The following is a 24607-nucleotide window of genomic DNA, read 5'->3' on the forward strand; positions in this document are numbered from 1 at the left end:
ATCTCAAATACATACACAAATGAGTTAAATAAAAGGTTAAAAACTAAAAAGTTCCTTCACTTAAAACTTTCAGGTAATAAACTTCAACTTGCAAACCAAGTTGTGCTAGCTCTGCCATCCAATGAAGGACCTCAACAGATACCTGGTGACTTCCTACGGTGACCCAGGCACTTTCCTAGGCTTTGCGGTGGGAATCATTCTAAAATAAACATTCTACGCCTGTAACAGTGGAAGAGAGGAGATGTCACTGGTGAACCAAAGCCAGGACAGCTCCTGAAGGGCTCTGCTCTGGGGTCCAGTCTGTATTCTCATTTCATACTCTAAAACCACAAGGCAGGGTGGGCAACCAAGCAAGATTTTATAGAAGCATATTGGCAGTCAGCAGTTTGTTAAGGCCAACTGCCCACTGTCGAGGCTGTTTCTCCGGGTCATTTTGTTTCAGGTAGCAGGTGAAGTCATGCTCAGTCAACAGGCAGTACATGCAGTGCTTGAAGTAAATCAATAAATCATCAGTATGTAATAATTGGTCTTTTCGACCTTATTCTTCTGCCTTGGTGGTGATTTATATCGTCATTAGTGAACAGGCCTAGAAAGAATAAGCGTGAAAAAATAATCTCCAGTAGAAAGACTATAAAGCAGAGCAAGCGGACGAGGGTCTAATGGGGTCAGTAGGTGTGTAAATAATCTCACTCTGTGGCCAGCCCGCCCAGCAGGCATGAGTGCTGGCTGCACACACAAGAATTTTGAGTAAGGTAGCAGGTGAAGTCTTCCCATTTGACATTAGTCTAAATATGTGGACACATATAGCACAGATGTGACTGTTAAGGGGAAGGAGAAAAGGGGATAAGGGTATGAGTTTTGATACAAGATATATTACCACAGAATGGACCACACTGGTCATTTGTAGAGTTTAATCTACTTTCTAAATGGCAGGCATCTGCTCTGAAAACTAAAGTCCAGGACAAGAGCCTATTCAAGTTGCAAGTCTCCATCCATAGCTACAATGTAACTGTCAGCAGCTTGCAACACTAACACATTGTTGGACCACCTTGCTGGAGAGACTTAAGCCCAGATAATGATGGGTCAATGGTGGGTGAGTCCACACCCTGACCTGGACTGCTTAGACTTGCATATGTCTCTGGCCCTCTATTTAAACCTTAAACTTTTCAGGACCCTGAGGATGAGCTGGAATTGAGTCACTGGATCGCTGAGTGTCTTCCCAATGTGGCCACACTGAATAATCTCCACTTTCCACATATTTTTGTTTTAACTATTGATTTGACTGTTTTGACTTCTCAAGAACCTGGAGTCTTAGGGTAAAGACTGTGACCCCAAATTCCATAACAGTTTCAAGTACTTAACATCTAAGAGGTGCTGATAGATAATTGTTAAGTAACTGAACGGAACCCAAGAAGCTATTCTGGATGAGAACAGTGGTGTGTTCCTGCAGGTCCCAAGTGCCTGGAGGCTGAGGATTGTTTGAGCCCATGAAATGAAGGCCAGTCTAGGCAACATGTTGAAAAGAAACCTCAAAACCAGAAAAGTCAGGAGTGCTATACACCTTTAAATCCAGCACTTGGGAGGCAGAGGCAGGAAGATGCCCAGTTCAAGAACAGCCTGTGATAAACAGAAGATGCTGTCTCGAAAGAACATTTTGTAAAAGATGAACCCTTGTGTATAGTTCCTTCAAATCAGCTCAGACTGGCCTCCAACTCACATCAATCCCCGTGGCCACCACCATGCCAGACTTTGAACGACAACAACAACAACAAAAAGAATGGTTTCTTTTATACCAGAGGAGGTGACATTTCATTCATAACACAAAGGTCCTGCTTCTGCTTCTTTTAACACCCTGAATTTAAGATCACACCGACTTGCCCTGTCCCCAACAGCAATATCTGACATCACACAAGTCAGCCTACAAGAGGTCTGATAAAGTGGAGTTTGGATCTGTTCTGTGCTCCTTTGCTTAAACACAAATACAACCTGCACCAACTCAAAACAAACAAACAAACAAACAAACAAACAAACAAAAAACCACACCTTTTCTGTTTCCTTAAGACAAACGAAAACAAAAACAAAACCAGACCAGATGCCATCTGATACATACAAAACGAATCTTGTCCATTTTTACCTTGACGCTATCAACAACTTGGCTAAGTGAAAGTTGGTAATCCAATAGAATCTCACCTATACTTCTGGTTCCAGAGACTACTATATTAAGAACTTTTGCACGAAAGAAAGTACTGAGTAATGGATTTTGAACAAATTACATTTTACACAACAAAAGAAATGAGTGGGAGGAACCCCCTCCGTGTTTTCTTAGCAGTTCGTCCTCTCTGTAACCGAATTCTTAACCGATTTCTGAGACAGAAACAAGTACTTTGCTTTGAACACACAAAAAAGTCCTGGAGCAGACACTACTTCAGACGCCCCATAAAACAACTTGTCCAAGACGTCACATAAACCGAGCCGGAGCCTTTATCAAAAACTTGAGTCTGGTTATTTGGTAAGGGCCTGGGAGGGGGGCTTTTAAAATCAAAGTAAAAGCATGCTTTGTAAATGTTCTACGTCTTGTCAAACTATGGTGCCCATGTTTACCATTAATACGAATTCGACCGAATTCTTTTAAGCCCTTTCATTCTAGTCTAGAAGTAACATAAATTTCGTCTCTGTGATTTGCAGACCCCAGAGGTGAAACAAATGAGATTCTGAGTTTTCAATCACAGAGCCTTAAGAATGGATCTGAGCGCATTCGAAATAGATCTTACCAGGTAAAGGAAAAACACTGGTTTAAACAGGAAATAAACCAACAAAGGCCCCACAGGTGAAAAATACTGCAATCTTCCGCCATCTCCCAAAGGTGGAGAACCTCAGTTCCAGAGTCGGACTCCCGGGAGCTCCTGGGGGACCCAGAATCACCAGGAGGCGACAGCAGGGGACTGGGCGTGAGTGGGCTCTTGGGACTGCCCCCAGAGAGCTGCAAGGTATGGAGCCCCCTTCTCCGCCCTCCATGCAAAGGGATCCAAAGAAAGAGGTTCCTCGGCTCCAAGCCGCGCTCCCCGGGCGGCGTGCCCGAGCCCCAGAGCGCGCAGGCCGCGCCCCCTCCCCTCCGCGGCGCTCCGAGCGCGCGCACGGCCGCTGAGCCCCCGCCCGACCCCGGCCCGGCATCACTCACACAGACCGAGCATTGCGGCGAGCACCGACCACAGCCAGCGCCAGCGGGCCGGAGCCGCAATCAGTGCCACGGCTCCGACGGCCTCTGCCATCCTGCTCCCGCCGCTCCTTCCGCCCGGATTCCCGATGGGGTCGGCTCGCTTGCCTGAGACAACACAGCTCCGGATCGCGGCTGCGGGCGCGAGGACACCTCCACGCCACGGCTCCCCGCTCCCGGCCCCAGTGGCCAACCGCCAGCCCTCTGCCCAGCTCCAGCCCCCGTGCCCGCCCCGCTGGCCGCTCATTGGTCTTCCTGGCAACCTGTGAAAGAAGCCATTGGACAACTCGCGTCCCCGTCAGCCCCTCCTCGAGTAAGGTCCCGCCCTCCAGGCCCCGCCCTTGCTGTATCCCTGCTGCCTGCCCGCGTACTGTGCCTCTGCAGAGGCACTGCATCGAGCCTGCCTGCGTGGCTGGCCGCGGGGCTGCCCTCCGGCCAGCCGCCACCAGAGGCTGCCCTCCTCGCTGAGGGGCCAGCCCCACAGTTCTCTTAATGTTCCACCCGGCAGTCTCTACCAAGTCCGGATCTCATCTCCGACTAGGATCTGCTTGGTTACTCCTGGCCTCACCTAAAGAAAAGCAATTAATTTAGGGACAGGGTGGGGGAGGGGTGAGAGTGAAGTGAGGAGAGAGGTAAGGAGAGACTTCCATTCAGTCATCCAGATAGAAAAGGACCCACTACCATCTCTTTGACCTGTGCCGAGTGTCTGTCTTTGCCAGAACTGGATCATTTGCGTTGCAACATGAGACGTCTCCATCTTGCCCTAACCTCTGAGCAGCCCCTCTTTTGGCTTTTCAAAGGACAGGAAAGAAATGAGAATTGGAACTCTTTCCCGCCACCTAGATCACCAGTGAATGCACTTACTGTTTGTTTAGCATATCAGTGCCCCTCGGCCTATAGAAGAAACGTTAAGACGGAGGAGGTGCTTCACTTCGATTCTGAGATTCTGAACTTCGTTGGTTCAGAAAAGTGCCTGCCTGCTGCGTACTAGCTGCCCAACAAACCCTAAAGAGTGGGAGGATTCTGAGAATGGTCTTCAAAGCAGGTAAAAGGGGGGACCAGAACACAAAACAGATGAGCGTGAACGAAGAACAGGAAAATCCAAGTGAGAATCTGGGAGAGGAAAGCAAGTTTTAGACAGGAACAAGACTAGAGGCGGAGCTTAGTCCAGCAGACTAGAATGCAGCCTCTCCTTTCAGGATTTTGTCAAAAGCCAGTCTTAACAGTGTCCTTCCGATGTTTTTGCTGGCCTAGCCCCTTGACCGTGCAGTAGAGCAGATTCCTAATTACCAGGCAGTTGGAGAAAACCAGGAATGCATATCACAACTAGTTTGCCTTTTCTGTAAGCAGGTCTTTCCAATAGCTGGCCGTGTTCACTGATCCGTAGACACACAGCCCTTAGACTTCACTTTCAAGTAGCACACGTCTGATCCTCAACGCAGACAACCTGCTACTCAATGTTTAACACAATTCTTTTTGAGTTTTGTCGTTGTTTCTTTTGAGGCAGGGCCTCTCTGTGTGGTCTTTGCTAGCCTGGAACTTGTTTTGTAGACCACGTTGGCCTCTAACTCACAGAGATCTGCCTTCTGATGGCTGGAATTAAAAGTATGAGCCACCACACTCGCCTCAAAGCAATTCTTGAAGAGAAAAAACAGATACCTGCGGCTAATGAGAGCAGTGGTTCTCAAAGGCACCTGTCGTGTCAAAGCTTCACAGATTGTCTGTCATTGGCTTCAACACAGACACTAGGCTAAGAGGACTCTGGGAAGGATTTATGAAACATCATATTTGAGGTAAACTTTTAATGACTAGGAGTTTAGTAGAGAAATAGAAAGGGCAAGGTGTGGAGAATGAGTCTGAGAAAGGACTGTCTCACATTTGAAGCCAGCCTTGGCTGCATCATGAGTTCTAAACCAGCCTGTGTGCCACAGTGTAGACTACACTGTGAGACTCTTACCTCAATCAATCAATCAATCAATCAATCAATCAATCAAAAACTGAATAGGAAAGGCAAACTCAGAGGACAGGAAAGTGTGTGTCAGGCAGGCATGCAACGGCTTCCTGTTTTAAGGGAGAGAAAAAGAAAAGAAAGAATGTGAACAGTGTGTGCAGAGGTAGTATTTTGAAGACCCTTAGGTTATCCTGTGGGTGACAGACGGGGAGTGGCCACGGAGTCAAATCTGTAATGAGGAGCGCTCCTCATGCCTTTAATCCTTAGGAGGCAGAAACAAGGGGTCTCTGAGAGTTTGTTCCGCAAGGCCTGACAGGATTACCTAGTGAGACCCTGTCTCAGAGAAGGGGGTGGGGAATAGAAAAGCATGCACAAGCACAGAACAAACAGTATCACATGGAGATGGAGAGGAAGGCAGCATTTGAGAAGTGGTTCAAAAAAATATTGATAAAAGAAATACGATCAAGAAAAAGAGTTCTAATTCCTAGACTGTCAACCTTGTCTTTAGGATCAGTTTCTATGGCCTTTTCAGTCATCTACTTCCTCTGGGTGAGTGCCTCAGTCCACAGCCGACATCTCCGTCATCTACCAGGACCTGACATCTCCATGATCCAGGAAATTTTGGTCAGGCTATGCCTCAAGGTGGAGGACTAGTTGGTCAGTAGGATAGAGGGTAACACTGATGACTTACTGGTGAACATGCTTCTGAAGAAGGTCAAAGGTACCAAAAGCACAGTAATGATGGGTGAGGGTCAGAGGTCAAAGGTACCAAAAGCACTGTAATGACAGGTAAGGGAGTGTCATCCACACAGGAGACCAAAGGCCTAAAGCAAGTACTTAAGAGATAGTGTTAACTCACTTGGAGGCAAACCTGACCACCAAAAGCAAGAAAAAGTAAGGCCCCATATGACCCAGACTGCGGAGCAAATTACGCCCTCCCTGGCCAACTTCAGTATCTACCAGGTTTTCTAATGAGTGAAAATGTGAATCCAGACAGTTCAGTTGGTGTTCTGGCCTCCGAGACTCCAGGCAGGACTGTCTTTAAGGATGAAATGAAAAAAATGCTCACAACTTGAGCAATTCTATTGGCTCTGTTGCCAGCCACCATAACCGGCTGGTGCTTGTCACCTGACAACACCAGAACCCAAGACAAACATGGCTGACATCATCTTGAGCTATAGTTTAGTTTTGACTGTGATTTATTTAGAGTAGGGATAGAGGTGTGTAACAAATACACATATGTTACGTGTGTCTGTGTACGTATGTATATAATCATGATATGTGTCTTGTCTAAAAAATAAAGTATATTTAAACTAAAAATAAAATGCTACCACAAGAGAATGAAATACTGTGGTCTGTGGGTAGGGTCAGAAAAATGTTCTGAACTCTGAATGGATGACCAGCCATTAGACCCAAAGATGATTCCAAGAACTGATGTGATGGTTCATCCAGTGAGGACACTTGCCACCAAGCCTGATGACTTGACTTCAGTCCCTGGAACTGACTAACATGGTGGAAGGGGATGATAAATTTCTACAGACTGTCCTGTCTCACACACACACACACACACACACACACACACACACACACACACACTAAATAAATAAATAAATAAATGTAACATTTTTTTAAATTATGAATCTAAGTTGTATGGTTTGAATGAAAATGACCCCCATAGGCTCATATGTTTGAATATTTCGTCAAATTGTTTGGGAAGGATTAGGAGGTGTGGCCTATTGGAGGAGGGGTGTCACTGGGGATGGACTTTGAGGCTTCAAAAGCCCACACGGTTTCCAGTTAGCCCTTGTCATGTGCTCTCTCTGTCTCTGTCTTTCTGTCTCCCTCCCTCTCACTCTCCCCTCCCCTTATGGGTCAGATATGAGCTCTTGGCTGCTGCTACATACAATGCCGTGCTCGCCTACCGCCATGTTCCTCAACCCTTTGAAACTGTAAGCTCCAATAAACTCTTCTATAAGTTGCCTTGGTAATGGCATCTTTTCACAGCAAGGTGACTAAGACCCTGGACCACCCTGAGAAAGGTTTGCCTAAGCAAAATTACTTTCATTAACAGTCCTGTAGAAAAGAATGTCTTGGTAAAATATCTCTGATCCAGAAGAGTTACTTTTGTTAGAAAGATCTGAAAGTCTGGAAACTAAGGTTTCAGTTTCTTCTGAGCCCAAAGACAGAAAATGGGAATGAGGGTAATAAGGTTCTCAGGGGCTAGTAATTATTGAAGTAGACATGTGGATAGTGGCAGGCACAGAGGCACAGCTTCAAGCCATCACCCACTGCAGCCCAGGGAACTTTACTTTAGGTTTTAGGAACCTCACTTAGGTAAAACTGTACCCTTGGCTTCACCACAGCAAAGAATTTGAAGATGAGCCTGGATGAATAGGAATTGGAGCCCCAAGAGGAAGAGTGGTATTCAGGAAGACGGACATGTGTGCTTCTCAAAGAGAGCCACCCTTCATTGTCTTTCAGATAGCTACAGATAGGATCTTGGTGAGGTTTTTTTTTTTTTTTTTTTTTTTTTTTTTAATTTTTATTAATGTATGAGTCCTCTGCTGCATATATATCTGCCTGCCTGAAGAGGGCATCAGATCCCTCCAGTATATGGTTGTAAACCACCATGTGGTTACTGGGAATTGAACTCATGACCTCTGGAAGAACAGCTAGTGTTCTTAGCCGCTGAGCCATCTCACCAGCCCCCCTTGGTGAGTTTTTGAAGCTATTGTCTTCAAAAGATTGTAAAGAAGTCAACTTTCTAAAGAAACCACGTGCACTTATTTTTTGTGTGTAGGGAGAGGCACACATGGAAGTCAGAGAACAATTCTGAGGGCGTTGGTTCTCTGCTACCTTGTGAGTTCAGGGCAGACCCTGGCAAGCACTCTTACCTGCTATGCCATCTCAGGCCCTTGCTGAAGAGGTCAATAAATGAGACCACAGGGCAGTTCCTGAGGTGCTTCTGACGTAATTATGATTGATACGGCAAGCTGGTAGATCACTGAGACACAGGAAGTTGGGGTATCTTTATTATAAATTCAATTAAGATCTGGAGAGATATGGTCCAAATTTGATTCTCAGTACCCACTGGAGGCAGCTCATGACTCCAGCTCTAAGTCAGATGCAACCGAGGAGCCTCTGAGGGCACCTGCATTCACAAGTACATCCACAAATGCACACACACATCACCACCACCACCACCACCACCATCATCATCATCAAATACCCACATGTTTATAACCAAACCAAACACAGATAACGACTCTGCATAATGAACAGCCTTATTTGTGAGATTCCAGCAAATGTCTGGTAGAGAAATGAGGCTCTGCCCCATATCACATACATTCAGGCAATAAACCTGGCTCATTGCTATTTTAAGGTAGAACATCTTATATGCAAGAACTATTATAGACATAATTTTTATTTTGGTTGTGAGCCTAACCTTTAAATGGCTAAGCCATCTCTCCAGAATATATATGTATAATTTTTTTTTAAAGTACCTTTAGTTGACAACCTTTCTAGGAAACATATTGGGATTCTTGCCTCAGTCAGAATCTGGAGAGGCTCTGTTTTCTTTCCACGACCCCATAATTCTCCCTGTCTTTCTATCCTGCTCCTGAAGAATGTGCCACCAGGCATATCATTCAGTGTGGCTGAGATAAAATGTTTCTCAAGATTCAGACTCCCTGCTCAATTAAACCATCCACATCCTGTTTCACAAGGACCTCATTCTAAGGAAGCATGTTCCTCGGGACTGGACCACAGGCTGCCCTACTTGGCTTTATACTGCTGTGATAGATACCGTGACCAAAAGCCTACAGTCTATTGAGGGAAGCCAAGGCAAGAACTCATGGAACCTGGAGGCAGGAATTAAGGCAGTGACCATGGAGGAGTATTGCTGACCGGCTTGCTCCTCAAGTCACGTTCACCTCTGCTTTCCTCTACCACTCAGGACCACCTGCCCAGGGGTGACACTGCTCAAAGGAGGCTGGGCCTTCTCTCTGCAATCATTAATAAGATCGAGCCTCAGAAGCTTGCCCACAAGCCAATCTGATGGAGGCACTTCCTCAGCTGAGGTTCCTTCCTTTTAGGCGACTCTGGTTTCTGTCAAATTGCCTAGAGCTAACCAGCAGAAAGCATCACATTCCTTCTACCAAGACAGGAAGCTTTTCTGCCCTAAGGCAACAGTTACTATGCATCTTACTGTGGCCAGTTTCACCCGTCGCTATTATGATAGATAAATGTCTAGCATCTGGGGTGCAGAGAGTAAAGGATAAACTCCTGAGCTGGCCATGGCGGCTCACACGTGTAATCTCAGTGTGCAGGAGACCAGGCCAGGAGTGCTGCTCAAGGTTTGAGGGTGTTCTGAGTTCCAGTGGGCTGCCCTGGATTGGAAGGAGGTGCTAACTATGCTAGCTCCAGTGAATTCAAGAAAAAAACAAAAACAGCAGACTCTTAGTTTGTGGACACTAAGGGATCATGGTGTCTTAGTAATAACCACTGCTTTGTTTAGGAAGTGGAAGCTTCTTTGGTGTCTGGGGCACATTTTTTTTTCCAGTTAGATTTTCATGAATAAACTATTCTGGCATTCAGAACTCAATAATATTTTAAAGAGTATTCTCAGAGTTCCTGCCTGGAGCGCTAAAAATTAAAGACTCGAGTTAGGACAGTTTCAAATAAAACAACGGGTGGAGACTGCATGTTAGAATCCCAATGCTATAATTTTTCTAGTGTCAAACCCTAGGGGGAAATTTTTGACAACTCAGGGTGAAGAACCACCATGTGCCAAATGCTTTCTGGATGAATGAGCAAGAAACAAATGAGTACTGGTGGACGCCGTGCACGTGACACGAATGAGTCTGTTTAGGATAGCCCACTGCCTGTTTGTGATTGCTTACCTGTTTAGCTATTTGGTAGGATACTAATTCTCAATTACTCTTCCTCAGAGTATGAACATGTATATTGATAAGGAATTTGGGACAAATTGTGGACATTTAGAATTACTGAATATTACCCTAAATGTTTAAACATTTAGTTTAAAGAAAAATGTTTAAAGATTTAGTATAGTTAAGAAGCTATGACAAGCCGGGCGGTGATGGCGCACACCTTTGATCCCAGCACTTTGGAGGCAGAGGCAGGCAGATTTCTGAGTTCGAGGCCAGCCTGGTCTACAGAGTGAGTTCCAGGACAGCCAGGGCTACACAGAGAAACCCTGTCTCGGAAAAACAAAAACCAAAAAAACAAAACAAAACAAAAAAAAAAAAAAAAAAGAGAGAGAGAAAGAGAGCGAGAAGAAACTACAGGACACAGGAGCTGTGCTATTCCTCGGACTGTTTCAATTTTAGCAAACGGTGTGTGCTGCTGAAGAAACCAGATGCTGTGACTTCTTTGTTTAACTAACGACCATGGGCAAGCAGACCACAGTCACACAATTAGTTGCTAGTTAAACAATACATTTAAGTTTGGTATTGGATAGTTTGTCTCCCTCCCCCCACCCCCAAGAAATTATGGGAGTCAAGATTGCAACTCAGGCCCCTTATGATGCATGCTTTTAAATGAATGAAATTAATTCGGTGGGGTTCTGTGAGTTGTGTCCAGCCTGGTCTACATAGTGAGTTCCAGGCTATTGAAGGTTGTATAGTGACTATGTTCTAGTATAGTATTGGCTTTGATATGTTAAAGGATTCTTCCACGCCCAAGAAATTTGGAGTCGGGGATTTATCAAAAAGCTGAACAGCTTTACCCGCTGAAAAGAAAACAACACAAAACAACAACTACAAATGTCTCGAGCAAAAATTTAAGCATAGAAAGGTGTGGGGGGGGGTGTTGAAGAGGAATACTTTAAAACATGTCATGCCAGAAATGGACGAGAAATAGTGCAACATTGAAAATTCAGTAAGTGGCATTTGCCACGGGAATGTTGTCACACATAGCTTATTAGCCACAAAACCAGAATTGTGATTTCCAAAATAATGAGTTTGCATTAAACTATTAATGATATCGTTGCATTTTCTGGCTCACTTAATTTTCAAAGAATAAAATAGTGAAAAAGGAGAATTTAAAACTATAAAATATAAACCAAAGAATATAAATGGCACCATATATGAATGACCACAAGGGGGCGCCAGCTAATCATTTCTATAGACCTTTATGATGACAGGCGAGGCGGATGCATATCGGCTCGTTGGTCTAGGGGTATGATTCTCGCTTAGGGTGCGAGAGGTCCCGGGTTCAAATCCCGGACGAGCCCAGCTTTTTAAACTTTAATTTTTTTTGTATGATACGTTAATGCACAAAAAACTAAAATTGTTCCTTAAAAACAAACAACGAGAAACACGCGGCGCACTTTACATTCAAGTACCAATAAAAGAAATAACGTAGACGCATAAACGTTTTCTAGTCATGTCCTTTGCCTCGCTTATTCCAATTGCAGCGCCTGTGCAGGGTCGGGAATGCTCCGTAGATTGCAGCGGGGTTTAAACCACCGCGCCTGGGCCGCTCCCTCGTGAAGCGGGGCTGCGGTTTCCAGGGATTCTGGAACGTCGCCCTGCCAATCCCCGACGCTCCTGCCACGTGTGTGAGCGTCCGGGTCTCCCAGGTTTCTGCACTGAGCGTGTGCTTCAGCGCCTTAACCTGCTGACCCACACTGAGGTCAGCTGGTCCTGAGCTTCGAAAATGAAATAGATGAACAGCCGAGTTCAGAAGACCAGAATAGTTTCACTTGGGTCTTTGGATGAGATGCGTGCGAAAAACGAAACCAATTTTAATTTCCAATCTGTAAATTTTTCACACACAAAAAAAGTAAAATCAGGGCTCGTCCGGGATTTGAACCCGGGACCTCTCGCACCCGAAGCGAGAATCATACCCCTAGACCAACGAGCCGCTCTCAGTACCGGTACTCTCAGCGTCTCCCTTCAGGCTCTCACGGGGGCTGACCTGGTCTGGAAGCCCTTCCCGATGGGCAGTTCTTTTGGTTCCGAGGCCCCGGAGCTGGAACTCCTTCCCGCTGGGCCGAGGGGACCGAGAGGACGCGCCTTTGCCCATCGGCCCGCTCCGGAGCCGATTACGGGTGTCGCCTGCTCACTGGGGAACCGAGCTGGCTTCGGCCACCGCAGGGAGCCGGCCTGGAAGGGAGGCCGGGAGGGAGTCGGTGCCTGAGGCCGGGAGCCCGGGCGAGGGAAGAGAACGCGCCGCAGCCTGGCTCCGGAGATGAAATCTTGGGATTCTGGGAGCAGTGATCTTCCCCGAAATTCCAACTTATTAAGCACTTTGTACGGGGGCCATTTGATGCTCAGTTCAGCTCAGTCCCTGAAGCACTCCTGTTCCCCCTTTTACAGCGGAGGGGACAGAGGTCCAGAGACCTTGAGTTACTCACATAAGGAAGTGGAGTTCCGGGAAGGACCCCTGAGCTCCTGGAAGGTGGGACAATAGGGGCTGGGGCGGGGAGAGGGACTGGGGGGTGAGGGCGGGGGTGGGGGAGTGGGAGCCCGTAGCTCGTAAAAGGAGAGTGGGATGGGGGCACAATGGCAGTGAGGCAGATCTCCCTCCGGCAAATCTGAGCCTTAGGTCCTACTGTCCGGTCCAGCTGTACTTCTTACTCCACGGTCTCAGGCTGGTTTCGGTCCCCAGCCAGGCGTCTAAACTGGGCTAGCCTTAGTCCCTGCTCTCTCCCACCAACCTTCATGCCTCACCATGCTTAATGCATTAGGGCAGGATTGTAGGGATTCCTCGTTTTCAAGTCCTTTCTTCCATCCTTAGGCTACCATGGATTCAGTGCATATGGCCTTTGTCCTGTATCCCGGTCCGACTTCACCGAGAGTCCAGCTGGCGTGTTTGTCCTCTCATTGGCTGGTGCCAGCCTCTCGGCTCCTCCCTCCCCTTCTCCTTCCCTCCCTCCTCCCTCTCTCCCTTCCACTTAATGCTACTAAACTTCTCTGTATCTCAAACCCCTAATTTCAAGGCCAACCTGGGCTATATGAGCTCCTGTTTCAAAAATTATTATTATTCCGAAATTTACACACAAAGTCAATGAAATAGGACAAGAAGTGAAAGTCTGAAGCATGTTGACACCAACGAACAAGTAAAGGTCAACCAGCAAATACATCATTTTGCTGGCTACTACTCTATGAAGGCACTCAACAAACAAAATAGATACATATGAAAATGTTCATGAATAATAATAAGTGACCCATTTGGTAAACGTATGTACATCTTGTGTGCAAACCTAAAGAAGTATACCTGGGAATATTTCTGTGTAAAAGGCATAATGACCAGGCATGGTACCACCAGAGAGGCAGGAGCAGGTGGGTCTGTGTGAGTTTCAGGCCAGCCAGCCAAGGCTACACACTGAGACCCTGTCTTGGGAAAAAAAAAAGTCACATTGAAATACTAATTAACAGTCTTACAAACTAGTCTCTTAAGAAAATAGCCCAGTGAGTCTTGTTAGAAATGCCCTGTTCACCATCCATCATTTCTGTTTTAACTAGAAATAGTTCTGCCCATGTAGGTTTTGGAGTCACTGAACCTGGTACCTTCATAGCTTAGCAAGGTTCTCCACTGTGGCCAGACCCTGCTTCATTCAAGATACAAAGTTTCATTAGAAAACTGGGGTGGCCCAGTGTTACCAATGAAAAAGAACCACCATAATCCTGGTATTAAAAACTGGCTTCATTTGGAGGGGTGCCCATGTCCTGTGCTGTTAAAACACATCTGTATGGATTCTCCAGTTAAACCACTCCCAGGAAAACTAGCATTGGCTTTTGGTCTCCCAGAGGCAAATCGCTTATCCTAAGCATACGAGATTGATGTGTTTGGTTCTCTTTCCCACTCTCTAAAGTTGTAAATATCATTTATTCATTTCTTCCTACTGATTAATGCAGCTATGTTGGATAAAGGGTTGAAAAGCCTCCACACATTCCTCCAATCCTGTAGCTGAGCCTGCCTGGAATTGACACGTGATTTTCTTGATAGTCCTTAGGTACCTCGTATATTCTTTTGGTCAACACCATCCAATTTAACCTCTAATATCTGTTCCGTAGAATACGACAAAGGAGAAAAGCTGTTCTCTCACTTTCAACAGTTATCTCCCCATTTGGTTTTAGATGACTCTCAAATCTGTCATGTCTTTTCTCTACTTATACTTTGAAGGTCATTACCCCAGTAAGGAGACAGAGGGATGCCAGACCTGGATTATGAAAGAACTGCTGTTCAGTGGGCATCTGTACTTCCCACTGGGATCCTGAAGTCTTTTTCTTCCTCCTCCACCCCTCCTCCCCCTCCATGCTTTTTTTTTTTTTTTTTTTTCCTTTTTCTTTTAAGATTCCGGCTAGGGATGCAGCTCAGCTGGTAGACTACTGGCGAGAACCTACAAAGCCCTGGATTAGATACTCAGCGCCTTATAAACCAGGTGTGCTGATGCATGCCTGTATCCTAGCACTCAGGAACTGGAGACTCGAGGATTAGAAGTTCAAGGTACTGAGTTAGAGGCTAGCCTGGGATACTGGACGAGTCTGTTTCAGAACAAAACAAACATACACTGAGTAAAATTAACATAAGCAATATGTTTTAAAAAACACTTCTTAAATTTAGTTTTATGTTTGTATGTACACCATATGTGCACAAAGTGCCCATAAAGGTCAGAAGGTGTGAGACCTCATGTGGGTGCCAGAACCAAACCTGGGTCCTCTATAAGAGCTGTAAGCATGCTTAACCTCTGAGCCATCTCTTCAGCTCCTAGATAAGTTGTTTTTAAGCTACAACGAAGGCAGGGCTTGTAAAATCGTGTGTTTCGATATGTCTGTTGAATAGGGACATAGCTAGAGGCATCACAGAGCAGACACTTTTGTGCTTCCAGAGGTCATCATCAATAAGACAGCTCCTCCAGACCTGGGAGGTCAAGCCAGCCCTGATGTAGAAGTGCCTAATGCTACCCAGTTCCCTGGCTTCCTTGGATACTCAAGAAAGTCGAGGTTACTGCCAGGGATCCTAGTCCCTGAAGAAACCGTTGTTTTCTTGGAGGGGAATGAGTTTCTGGATCTTATCTTGACTAATAACCGTAAGTTTGTTCTAGAATCATGTTCTTGAATGCTCGTTAATAATTTTTGAGTAATAACCATGAATTCATTCTAGAATCCTGTTTGTGATCGCTTGTTAAAGGGTAATTCAGTCCATTCACTTAAAAAAGTGTTTTGATTACATTTATACAGTGCGTGCGTGCGTGCGTGTGTGTGTGTGTGTGTGTGTGTGTGTGTACACAAGGTGTATGTGTAGGGGTCAGAGGACAACATATGGAGCTCAGGTTTCTCCCTCCACCATGTGGGTCCAGGAGATTGCACTTCTTGCTGAATTTGGCAGCACACACTGCTCCTCACTGAGCTGCCCCAGCCCACTCCTCCTTTAGCTCATGAACAATGGTAAGGGTGGGCACTGATTATATAGGCTGCCTACTTTCTAGTAGTTTCAAGTTTCTATGTGAAACAGGTCAGGAAGGGCTAGAGTCATCAATCACCTGAGGATCCAGGAAGGTGATCTCCAGCTCCGAGACTGTGTGCCTGGCTTTTCTTGAGAAAGAGCTCAAAAATCAGCAGGTGTGAGATGACAAGTGGGGACTTAAATTTCATCTATTTTGTTTTTGTTGTCATTATTTTGTTTTTTTATTTTTATTTTATTTATTTATTTATTGGTTTTTCAAGACAGGGTTTCTCTGTGTAGCCCTGGCTGTCCTGGAACTCACTCTGTAGACCAGGCTGGCCTCAAACTCAGAAATACACCTGCCTCTGCCTCCCAAGTGCTGGGATTAAAGGCGTGCGCCACCACTGCCAGGCTTGTTTTGTTTTTAAACAGTCTCATTATTTAGCTTAGCTTGGCCTCAAACTTACCAAATCACCCAGGCTTGCCTTGAACTCAAGGTAATCCTGCTGTTCTAGGCAAATATTATACTAAATGAACTACACTCTCAGCCCATCATGACATTAAACTTTGGTTTAATCTAAAAGGTCTAACCAGAAAATAATACTGTCTTCTAATCATGTCTTACTTTTTACTTGATGTATATTTAACCACTATTGGTTGACAAAGCCCAGGCCCAAATCTGCATGGCAGGCTTTGTTGGGGGTGAGCTCTATGCAACAGTGGTGCCATCAACCCCTATGGCTTCTTACGGTCGGTCACCCAGTGCCCTGGCTAGTTTTATGTCATATAGATACAAGATAGAGTCATCTGATAGCAAGAAACTTCAACTGAGAAAACGCTTCCATAATATCTAGCTGTAGAATACTTTCTTTCTTTACTTTTTCTAAAAAAAAAAAAAAAAAAAAAAAAAAAAAAAGATTTATTTATTTATTTACTTATTTCATGTATATAAGTATGCTGTAGCTGTCTTCAGGCATATCAGAAGAGGGCATAGGATCCCATTCCAGATGGTTGTGAGCCACGCTGTGGTTGCTGGGAATTGAACTCAGAACCTCTGGAAGAGCAGCCAGTTCTCTTAACAGCTGCCAGTGTTCCAGCCCCAGGACATTTTCTTAATTAGTGATGATGTGGAAAGGCAGAGCCCTCCTCCATGGCCTCTGCATCAGTTCCCACCTCCAGGTTCCTGCCTTGTTTGAGTTTCTGTCCTGACCTCATTCAGTGATGACCAGTGATAATAGAAATGTAAGCCACATAAATGCCTTTCTCCTCAAGATGCTTTGGTCATGGTGTTTCATCACAGCCATAGAAACACTAAGACCTATTTAACCAATTCTATATAAAGTTGAACTATGTGATTTTAATTTTATTTGTTAGCTTAATGTTTTATTGTCAGCTTGACATAACTAAGAACCACCTTGAGAAGAAAGAACTTCAATTAAAGAATTTCCCACACTACATTGACCTATGGCTGTGAGAAATTGTCTTAATTAGTGATTGATGTGGGAGAGTCCAGTCCACTGTGGGCGGTACCATCCCTAGGCAGGTGGACCTGGGCTATAAAAGAAAGCTAGTTGAGCAAGCCAGGGAGAACAAGCCAGTGAGGAGCCTTCCTCTGTTGATATCTGCATCAGTTCCTACCAAGAGTTCCCTCCCTGACTTCCTTCAGTGATGGACTGTGAACTGGAAGTGTAAGCTGAACAGACGCTTTCCTTCCCAAGTTGCTTTTGCTCAGAATGTTTTATCACAGCAACAGAAAAGCAGACAGAACAAGTAGTCTCTAAATCTGGCAATCCGGCAGGTCTCTTCCCACCTCCCCACTTCCTGTAGGAAAGATGCAGTACAGAATTCAAGCTGAACTTGAAAGGCCATGAAAGGATGCCGTACGCTTCAGCTCTTCACTGTGGAGGATTCCATTTTCTTTCAAATCTTTAAAGAAACCCTGCCTCTGTCTCCCCAGGATCACACGTGTGAGTCACTGTGCCTGGCTGCAGACCATCTTCCTTAAACCCAAATATTGTCTCTAGGCACAGTGCTGCATGCCTTTAGGCCCAGCACTTGGGAGGCAGAGGCAGGAGGATCTCTATGAGTTAGAGGCCAGCCTTGTCTATAAAGTATTCTCCAGGACAGCCAGAACTGTAGAGAGAGACCCTGTCTCAATGGCCCCCCAAATGTGGAGTCTTCCCTATCTACCATAGAGGTGCAGCACTTGATCTTGACTGCTTCAGACAGGGGAGAACAGGAGAGCATCTGCCCTTAGGAACACCCTGCCCAGAGGAGTCGTGGGACTAAAGAGCCCCTGGGAATGGAGTGGGCCATTTTCATAAACTAGAACGAATGGTGTAAGTAACAGGAGCTGGGATTGGGGGACAGACAAAGGTACCTTTGATACTATCAGGCATATTCCTGTGGTGTCACAGTGTCACCACATTTCAAAGCTGCTCCTTTCTCGTCTGCTACTGCATGCTCAGTGCCTTCAGGAGAACACAGTCTCCTCTTCAGCTAGACTGCCCTTGCTTCTGTACAGCTTTCCCACCACACACAATCATAAGTTATCCACAGTTGTTATCCCATGAGTGTGGAAACAATTCACTGAGATGCACAAATAAAACTGAGTGTTCCTCAGGGGGCAGACATCTCTGGTGACAGACAAGTAAGTAGGTAGACAATATTCAGATAAAAAAAAAAAGTCTGACATATACTTTCCCCTGAATTCTGTTAAAATTCAAAGCTTATAATGTATATGACATTGTCAGTCTTGACCAGGTCAAAAGTTTACGACAACTTACAAACCGCTTTAAAATTTGTTTTGAAAAATAACATGTCTCACATATTAAAACTCTTTTGGAATTAGAAAATTTATAAGGCAGATGAGAAATCGTGGTACCACCTGTGTGACATTGGCCTTTTGTCTGAGAGAGTGTTTTCTGAAGCCAGAGTTGGTGTGATCTAATGAACTTCCTAGAAAACCATCCCTTTTAGAATACAGATCTGCACCCTGAGACATAGAACTACTAAATTCAGAATAAGAACTAACCTTGAAGATTCATTATTTATTTAGGTTAACATTTTTGCATCAGGAGTTCATGGGGGGGGGTGTGATCAGAGGAATGGATATCAGACAGACCCCCATCCCCGCAAACCCTGCTTTATCCCTAGACAGAATACTAAGCAGGACTTCCTGATGAAAACAGGCTGAAGACCCCAACTCGGGGCCTTCTGAGTCTGGGAGAAGAACTTGGACTTGGATTTGAGAAACTTTTACTGAGAACCAGGAGGCAGAGGCAGGGGAATGACTAGTTCAAAACCAGCCTGGGCTACATAGAAGGCTACATGGTGAGATAGAAGAAGAAGAAGGAGAAGGAGAAGGAGGAGGAGGAGGAGGAGGAGGAGGAGGAGGAGGAGGAGGAGGAGGAGGAGGAGGAGGAGGAGGAGGAGGAGGAGGAGAAGGGGAGGAGGAGGAGGAGGAGGGAGAGGGAGAGGGAGGAGGAGGAGGAGGAGGAGGAGGAGGAGGAGGAGGAGGAGGAGGAGGAGGAGGAGGAGGAGGATAATCTTTTAGGAGAGTGCAACCCATGCTTGGAGCAATGCAGGCATACTGTTGCACCTTGGGAGTGTGGGAGGGATAAAGCACAAAGCCACCAAATCTGATATCCTGCCTCTCTGAGGGAGTTCCTGTACCAAGGCAGGATGGGATGAGATGGACCAATCGCCTCCCCTTGTTCTCATCAGCCAGGTTGTGAGACAGGGAAAGCTCCTGCTCTTAGAACAGGCAGGAACAAGATTTTATGTTTTAATAAATATCTCTTTGAGTTTTTGAAACTGGTTGGCTGTTTCCCATTTGGAGCAAGCAGAAAGATCATTGTGAGGGTTTTGATATGTTTTCAGGTCTCTCTAACTTAGAGGATTTTATTCTCCACAAGACTATCCTCTTTATCTACCTAAAATTAGTTTTAAGTTACATCTGAGAACCATTAAAAATGTTAGAACAATAGGAAAAGGCCATAACTTTACACAAGTTCAACAAGAGCCAGGTTGGGAGGTTGGCTGCAGAAAGATGTGGGGGTCAGGGGTCAACAGGAAGGCCAGTATTGCCGTGGAGTAGACACCACAGCAAATTGCTTTAAATATATTTGCTTTGAGTCAGTGCATCAAACGACACAAACTCAAGTTGATAAAACTCTACTGTCCTCAGCTCTCATCTCTCATGAGGCAACAGCTGGTGTAACCTACAGGGGACAATCCACCCTTGCATCCTGGGCTGTCTCCAGATGCTCAGTGTATTCTGCTTCTGCAGCGGCTTCATGAACTGCTACTGCTGCTATTACTGCTGCTGTTTCCAAGGTGATGTCTCCAGTGGCCCCATCACTGGTACCCTGAGCTCTTCATCACATTCGGGTATCCTCGATGGGGGTGTCGTCCTGTGAATGGGGGGAGAAAGACAGTGTTCAGCAGAGCTCCTTGGGAATGTGAGATAAGGGGAAAAAAAAACGTATGAGGTAGGAGTGAGCTAGCAGACAATATGTCTGATGTATTTATTCACATACCATTTAATCTTTACCAAACCCATGGGAATTAGGTGGTTTTATTAACTCTATGTTATAGGTGAAACAACTGAGACATAGAGACGGAAATGACTTTCCAGGGTTATACAACTAGCAAGTGGTCAGGCTGGGACCAGAGCTTGGGCCCCAGCTACTAATCAGTATCCCTCTATGAAGCCTAGCTTTCCTCTTTCCACTGCCTCCTCTCTTTCCCACTCAATGTCATCCTTCTTGGATTACTATTCAAACAGAGAGAGGTGGAAGAAGACTGTCCAGCTGGAGTGCTGGAGTGATGCGGAGGTAGAGACCCGGCTGTGCATGCCCGAGGTCTGAGTTTGGTCCCTAGCACTGCAAACAAGAAGTAGTAGACTGAATATACAGACTGAAATCACAACAAAGGAGCTGTTTGTCCAATGTTCATAAAAAAAAAAAAAAAAAGGTGCTGTTGGGTCTTCCTGTTGTTAGGAACCTATTTTAGTTGATACATAAACACATTTATAGATGGGCCCAGGGTTTGTGATGTGGTCCATCCTAGTGAATGAGACTGAGTGCAAGCAAGAACTTGAGTTTGTAGTGTTTTTGCTGGGGTTGTCACAGATGCCCAAGGAGGAGACAATAGAGTCGTAGTGAGAGGGCCCCAGACAATAGTCACAGCTGGGCCCAGTGAACCCAAACCGAGAAGTGTGAACTGAGTTCCTTCTAAGCAGTATCAAGCTTTTGGGGTAGCTCAGTGGCTAGCAAAGTTGATTCAAGGAAGAGAACTTGGTGCTTCTGTATAGGGTGGGTCTGAGGGCCAGGGATTCAGAGGGAGTGAGCTGTGATTACAGACACCAGGTGCAGCTGCCCAGAGCTGGCATGGCAGCTGGTCTGGGAAGGGAGAGAAGAAAAAGATCTTGGGGAAGGACAATTGTGTGGACAGGGTGCAAGTAGAGTGTGGGGAGGTGTCCCCATGAGAACCAGAAGGGATAAAGGGCCCAGTGGTGAGATTCAGTGACCTTCGAATTTCCTGAGGAAAAGAGAGAATTAACAGTAAACCTAGGCAGGGGAACAAACTTTCAGATAAACACACACTCAGAGTTACACAGGCTCTCAGGATGTGTATCTCCTGCTGTGGAAGAAAAAAAATTTTCAAGTCAGACTACAGAGAAAGCAAAACTGACTAGGAGAAGCAATCAAGTTAGGCAGTAGGGAAGACCATCCATCTTCAGGGCTGGCACACTAAAGTGCTGGGTGAATTGGAGATGTCTCCACTGCCTTGTGTGGATGCGTGCCTTTGGTCCAGTGTCTGGTCCAGTGCTCCTGTAACCCTGCCTGGCCTGCAGCTGACTGTGTGACTGGGGATGGCCTTGAACCCCTGCTCTGCCTGCCTCCACCTGCTAAGTGCTGAGATTCTGTGTGTGTCACTACACTTGGCAAGTGTTTCTTTTCTTTATCAACAGAGTCCCGAGTCCTATGACCTGTGTGTCCAGATATGTTGAAAATTTTCAGCATGGGATGTTAAATTACCTGTGAGGACTAACAGGAAGCTAGTCTCTTAAATCACACCTTACATTTGATATCTATGTGCTCAACAGTGTGTGTGTGTGTGTATGTGTGTGTTATATACAGTTTCACACAATGTGTGTGTAGATGTGTACATAGATGCACATTTATGTGTAGAGGTCAAAAGCAGATATTGGGTGTCTTCCTAAAGGTTCTTTCCATCTTGTTTTGTTTGTTTGTTTGTTTGTTTGTTGAGACAGAGTCTTGCTGTGTAGCTCTGCCTGTCCTGGAACTAGCTATATAGTCCAGGCAAGGCTTACACTCAGAGATCCACCTGTTTAAGCCTCCCATGAGCTTGAGCAAAGGTATGCACTACCATGCACTACTTTGTCTACCTTTTTTTAAAACGTCAATATGGAGGATCTGAGTTTAGATCCTCATGATTGCATGGCAAGGACCTTACAGACTGAGTCATCCCCTTGCCTGCACCCCGCTTTTTCTGGAAGAATGCCTTGCTCCATCCTCCCTGCGAGCTCCACATAGCACTGTCGTCGGCATGCAGACCCCACTGATTCTTGTTTCTGCCTTTGTGTTTTTCCACTTTGAACCCACCCCACCCCCCAGTCTGTCCCATGGTGATAAAGACAACTAATCAGTGCTGACTGAACGAATGCAACTGGAATTCATTCATTTGATCAATTGATTTCTATCAGTCAAAGCACAAAATGAGCATTCGATTGGGAGTAGGAAACTACTTATTACTGTTTGTTGCCTGTTTCTGCCAGCCTCAGGAAAGACCCAGGACAGGCACGGGTGCCTAGGGCTGTGCCAAGGGACTGCACAACCACAGCCTCTGGGGATTCCTTTTACCCTAGAAGCTGAGGCATTCTGACTTTAATCTTGGATCAGGCTTGAGAGGGACCAAAGAAGATAGGAAGCAATAGCCCTCACAGATTAGACAGGTAATTCACTTGAACAGAGGTGCTTCATGAAGTTTATTCTGATGAGCAGAGGCTTAATAGGTTAGCACTCATGGAGCATGGTGTCCTTGGACAATCTCCAGGCTTGGTACCTTCCTTTCTAAAAACCAGGAGGGTGGGCTAAATAGTATTAAAGTTTTGCCTTTCAGTGGGGACGGGGGTTGGGGGTCGGGGGAGGGACTGTGGGGGTGGTGGTGGAAGGGTGAAGAGGCAGGGAGAGTGACACTCTTCTTTCTGTCTGAGCTGCCATTTGCAGGGAGAGTGCTTTTGAGGAGTTTCGTCCCCTGGCCGGGGTTCTCTGGATTAAGAATACAGGGTATAAAGTAGGAGAGATGACCAGAGAGCCTGCCCCATAGCACCTGCCTGGATTTTCTTTGGGGGGGGGGGCACCCTTTACCCAAGACTTTCCTGAAAAAACAAAGTCCTGCCAAATCAGCAGCCCAGGAGACTCTCACTCCTGAGGGCCAGGAGATGCAGTCAAGAGGCAAAAAGGAAAACAGGAACCACCCAGCCTGGGCAAATGGCCTGGGGGCCACTGGTGGAGGGCTCCTGGGACTCAAAGATGACTAAAGGTTTAGGAGCTTAGTGTAATCTTCTGGGGATTAAGTAGAATTTCCAGGTTCCAGAAGATTCTAAACCTAGAGACTAAATCTAATTTAAGGAAGGCTCAGTCAGAAATGGCAAGTATTAAAGTCTGCCCTGCTTCCTGAGTCCGTGTGATGCTCTCTTCTCCCTAATTTCTTTTGTGTGCTAGTACATCCCCAGGCCTGGGGGGGCGGGGCTCCAGAGCACAGCAGCTCCCCCCCCCCCCCCCCCGTGTCTGCTGTTCTATCTTTATGAGTCGTTTATGTTGTGCCAAGGGATTTATCACTCCCCTTGAAAACTCCATCCACTCCGATGGCATAGTGGCACACACCATCCCAGTACCCAAGAGGCTAAGGCAGGAGGATTTCCTTGAGTTCAAAGCCTCTTGGACTAACAGTGAGCTTCCAGACAGCCTGAGCTATAGACTAAGACCTTGTCCCAGGAAACTAATTAGTTAATTAAAAACCATTCATTCTTTCTACACATATTTTTTAAGACCTACCATATTCCAGATTCTACAGTAAGCTTTGGGAATGTACTAGAGAACAGTACAAGACAATCAATCAGGAGAGGGGTTGGAGAGATGGTTCAGTGGTTAAGATCACTTGCTGCTCTCACAGATCTGGTCTCCAGCACTCGCACAGTGGCTCACAACCAATCCCTAACTCCAGTTCTAGAGAATGCCCTCTTTGGCCTCCGTAGGCATTAGGCACACACATAGTTCACATGCACATATGCAGGCAAAACATGCACACACATAAAATGAAATAAATAAGTCTCAACAAACAACAGAAATCCCAAGAGAATGACACTGTGGAATTATGGGAGAGAGTCAGTGTGCAGTGGGAGCAGATTCCTTTGCCTGAGTGGTCACAAGGCAGGCTTTAGTGAAGAGGTCATCTTTACCTGAGACCTGTAGGATGGGCTGGAAGTGGTCACATGAGAATCAGAAAGCAGAGTGTTCTCACTGGAGGGGGCTGCGAAGGCAGAGCTCTGAGTGGGCGGACAGCAAACCGCCAGAGCACAGTTCGGGGAGAGCCGGGGAAGGGAGTGTGCTCCATTCCTGCACCAAGGTTGGTCTTATTGGAAAGCAGAGCGTTAACAGATGTGGTGCAGGATTTCAAGAGGAGGCCACACCAGCTTTAAGATGCATCCTGCATCTGAAGACAGATGGCTTTTGAGAGAGAAGAGGAGGAAATCTGAGACACACAGTTAGAGCAGAGGTCACACAGAGATGGTGACAAAGATCAGAGGAGGCATCGTCAAGCCACAGAAGGACAGGTTCTTTTTTAGCCCTCTGGAGGGGCTCAGGTTATCAACATCTTAACTTTGGAGTCCTGATTCTGACATTCAGAACTGTGAAAAAGTACATTTCCATTCTCTCTCTCTCTTTCTCTCTCTCTCTCTCTTTCTCTCTCTCTCTCTCTCTCTCTCTTTCTTTCTA

General features: G+C 45.9%; 2 protein-coding genes and 2 non-coding genes across 8 annotated transcripts in view; 1 reads left to right on the top strand and 3 right to left on the bottom strand.

Moving 5' to 3' along the window:
* Nucleotides 1–3419, bottom strand: part of Mpzl1 (myelin protein zero like 1) — a 41176-nt gene extending 37757 nt beyond the window's left edge. For 2 of the 4 annotated variants that reach the window (XM_034513513.2, XM_034513511.2), the window contains exon 1: nt 3185–3406. In XM_034513513.2, coding sequence (XP_034369404.1) covers nt 3185–3269 — 85 coding nt within the window. In that variant the 5' untranslated portion in view covers nt 3270–3406. Of the gene's footprint in view, nt 1–3178 lie in introns of all 4 variants that reach the window. The other 2 variants (XM_034513510.2, XM_034513512.1) reach the window with 2 other exon arrangements.
* Nucleotides 3420–11346: 7927 nt separating this feature from the next.
* Nucleotides 11347–11418, top strand: Trnap-agg (transfer RNA proline (anticodon AGG)). The gene has a single exon. It is a non-coding gene; the product is annotated as a tRNA-Pro (tRNA).
* A 560-nt stretch (nt 11419–11978) lies between these two features.
* Nucleotides 11979–12050, bottom strand: Trnap-cgg (transfer RNA proline (anticodon CGG)). Its single transcript has one exon. It is a non-coding gene; the product is annotated as a tRNA-Pro (tRNA).
* A 6558-nt stretch (nt 12051–18608) lies between these two features.
* The window catches only part of Rcsd1 (RCSD domain containing 1), a 59741-nt gene continuing 53742 nt past the window's right edge, over nt 18609–24607 (bottom strand). For both annotated transcript variants that reach the window (XM_076941532.1, XM_076941531.1), the window contains one exon: nt 18609–19993. In XM_076941532.1, coding sequence (XP_076797647.1) covers nt 19961–19993 — 33 coding nt within the window. In that variant the 3' untranslated portion in view covers nt 18609–19960. The remainder of the gene's footprint in view (nt 19994–24607) is intronic.

This window comes from Arvicanthis niloticus, chromosome 10, assembly GCF_011762505.2.
Source record: "Arvicanthis niloticus isolate mArvNil1 chromosome 10, mArvNil1.pat.X, whole genome shotgun sequence".
In the NCBI taxonomy this organism is placed as follows: domain Eukaryota; kingdom Metazoa; phylum Chordata; class Mammalia; order Rodentia; family Muridae; genus Arvicanthis; species Arvicanthis niloticus.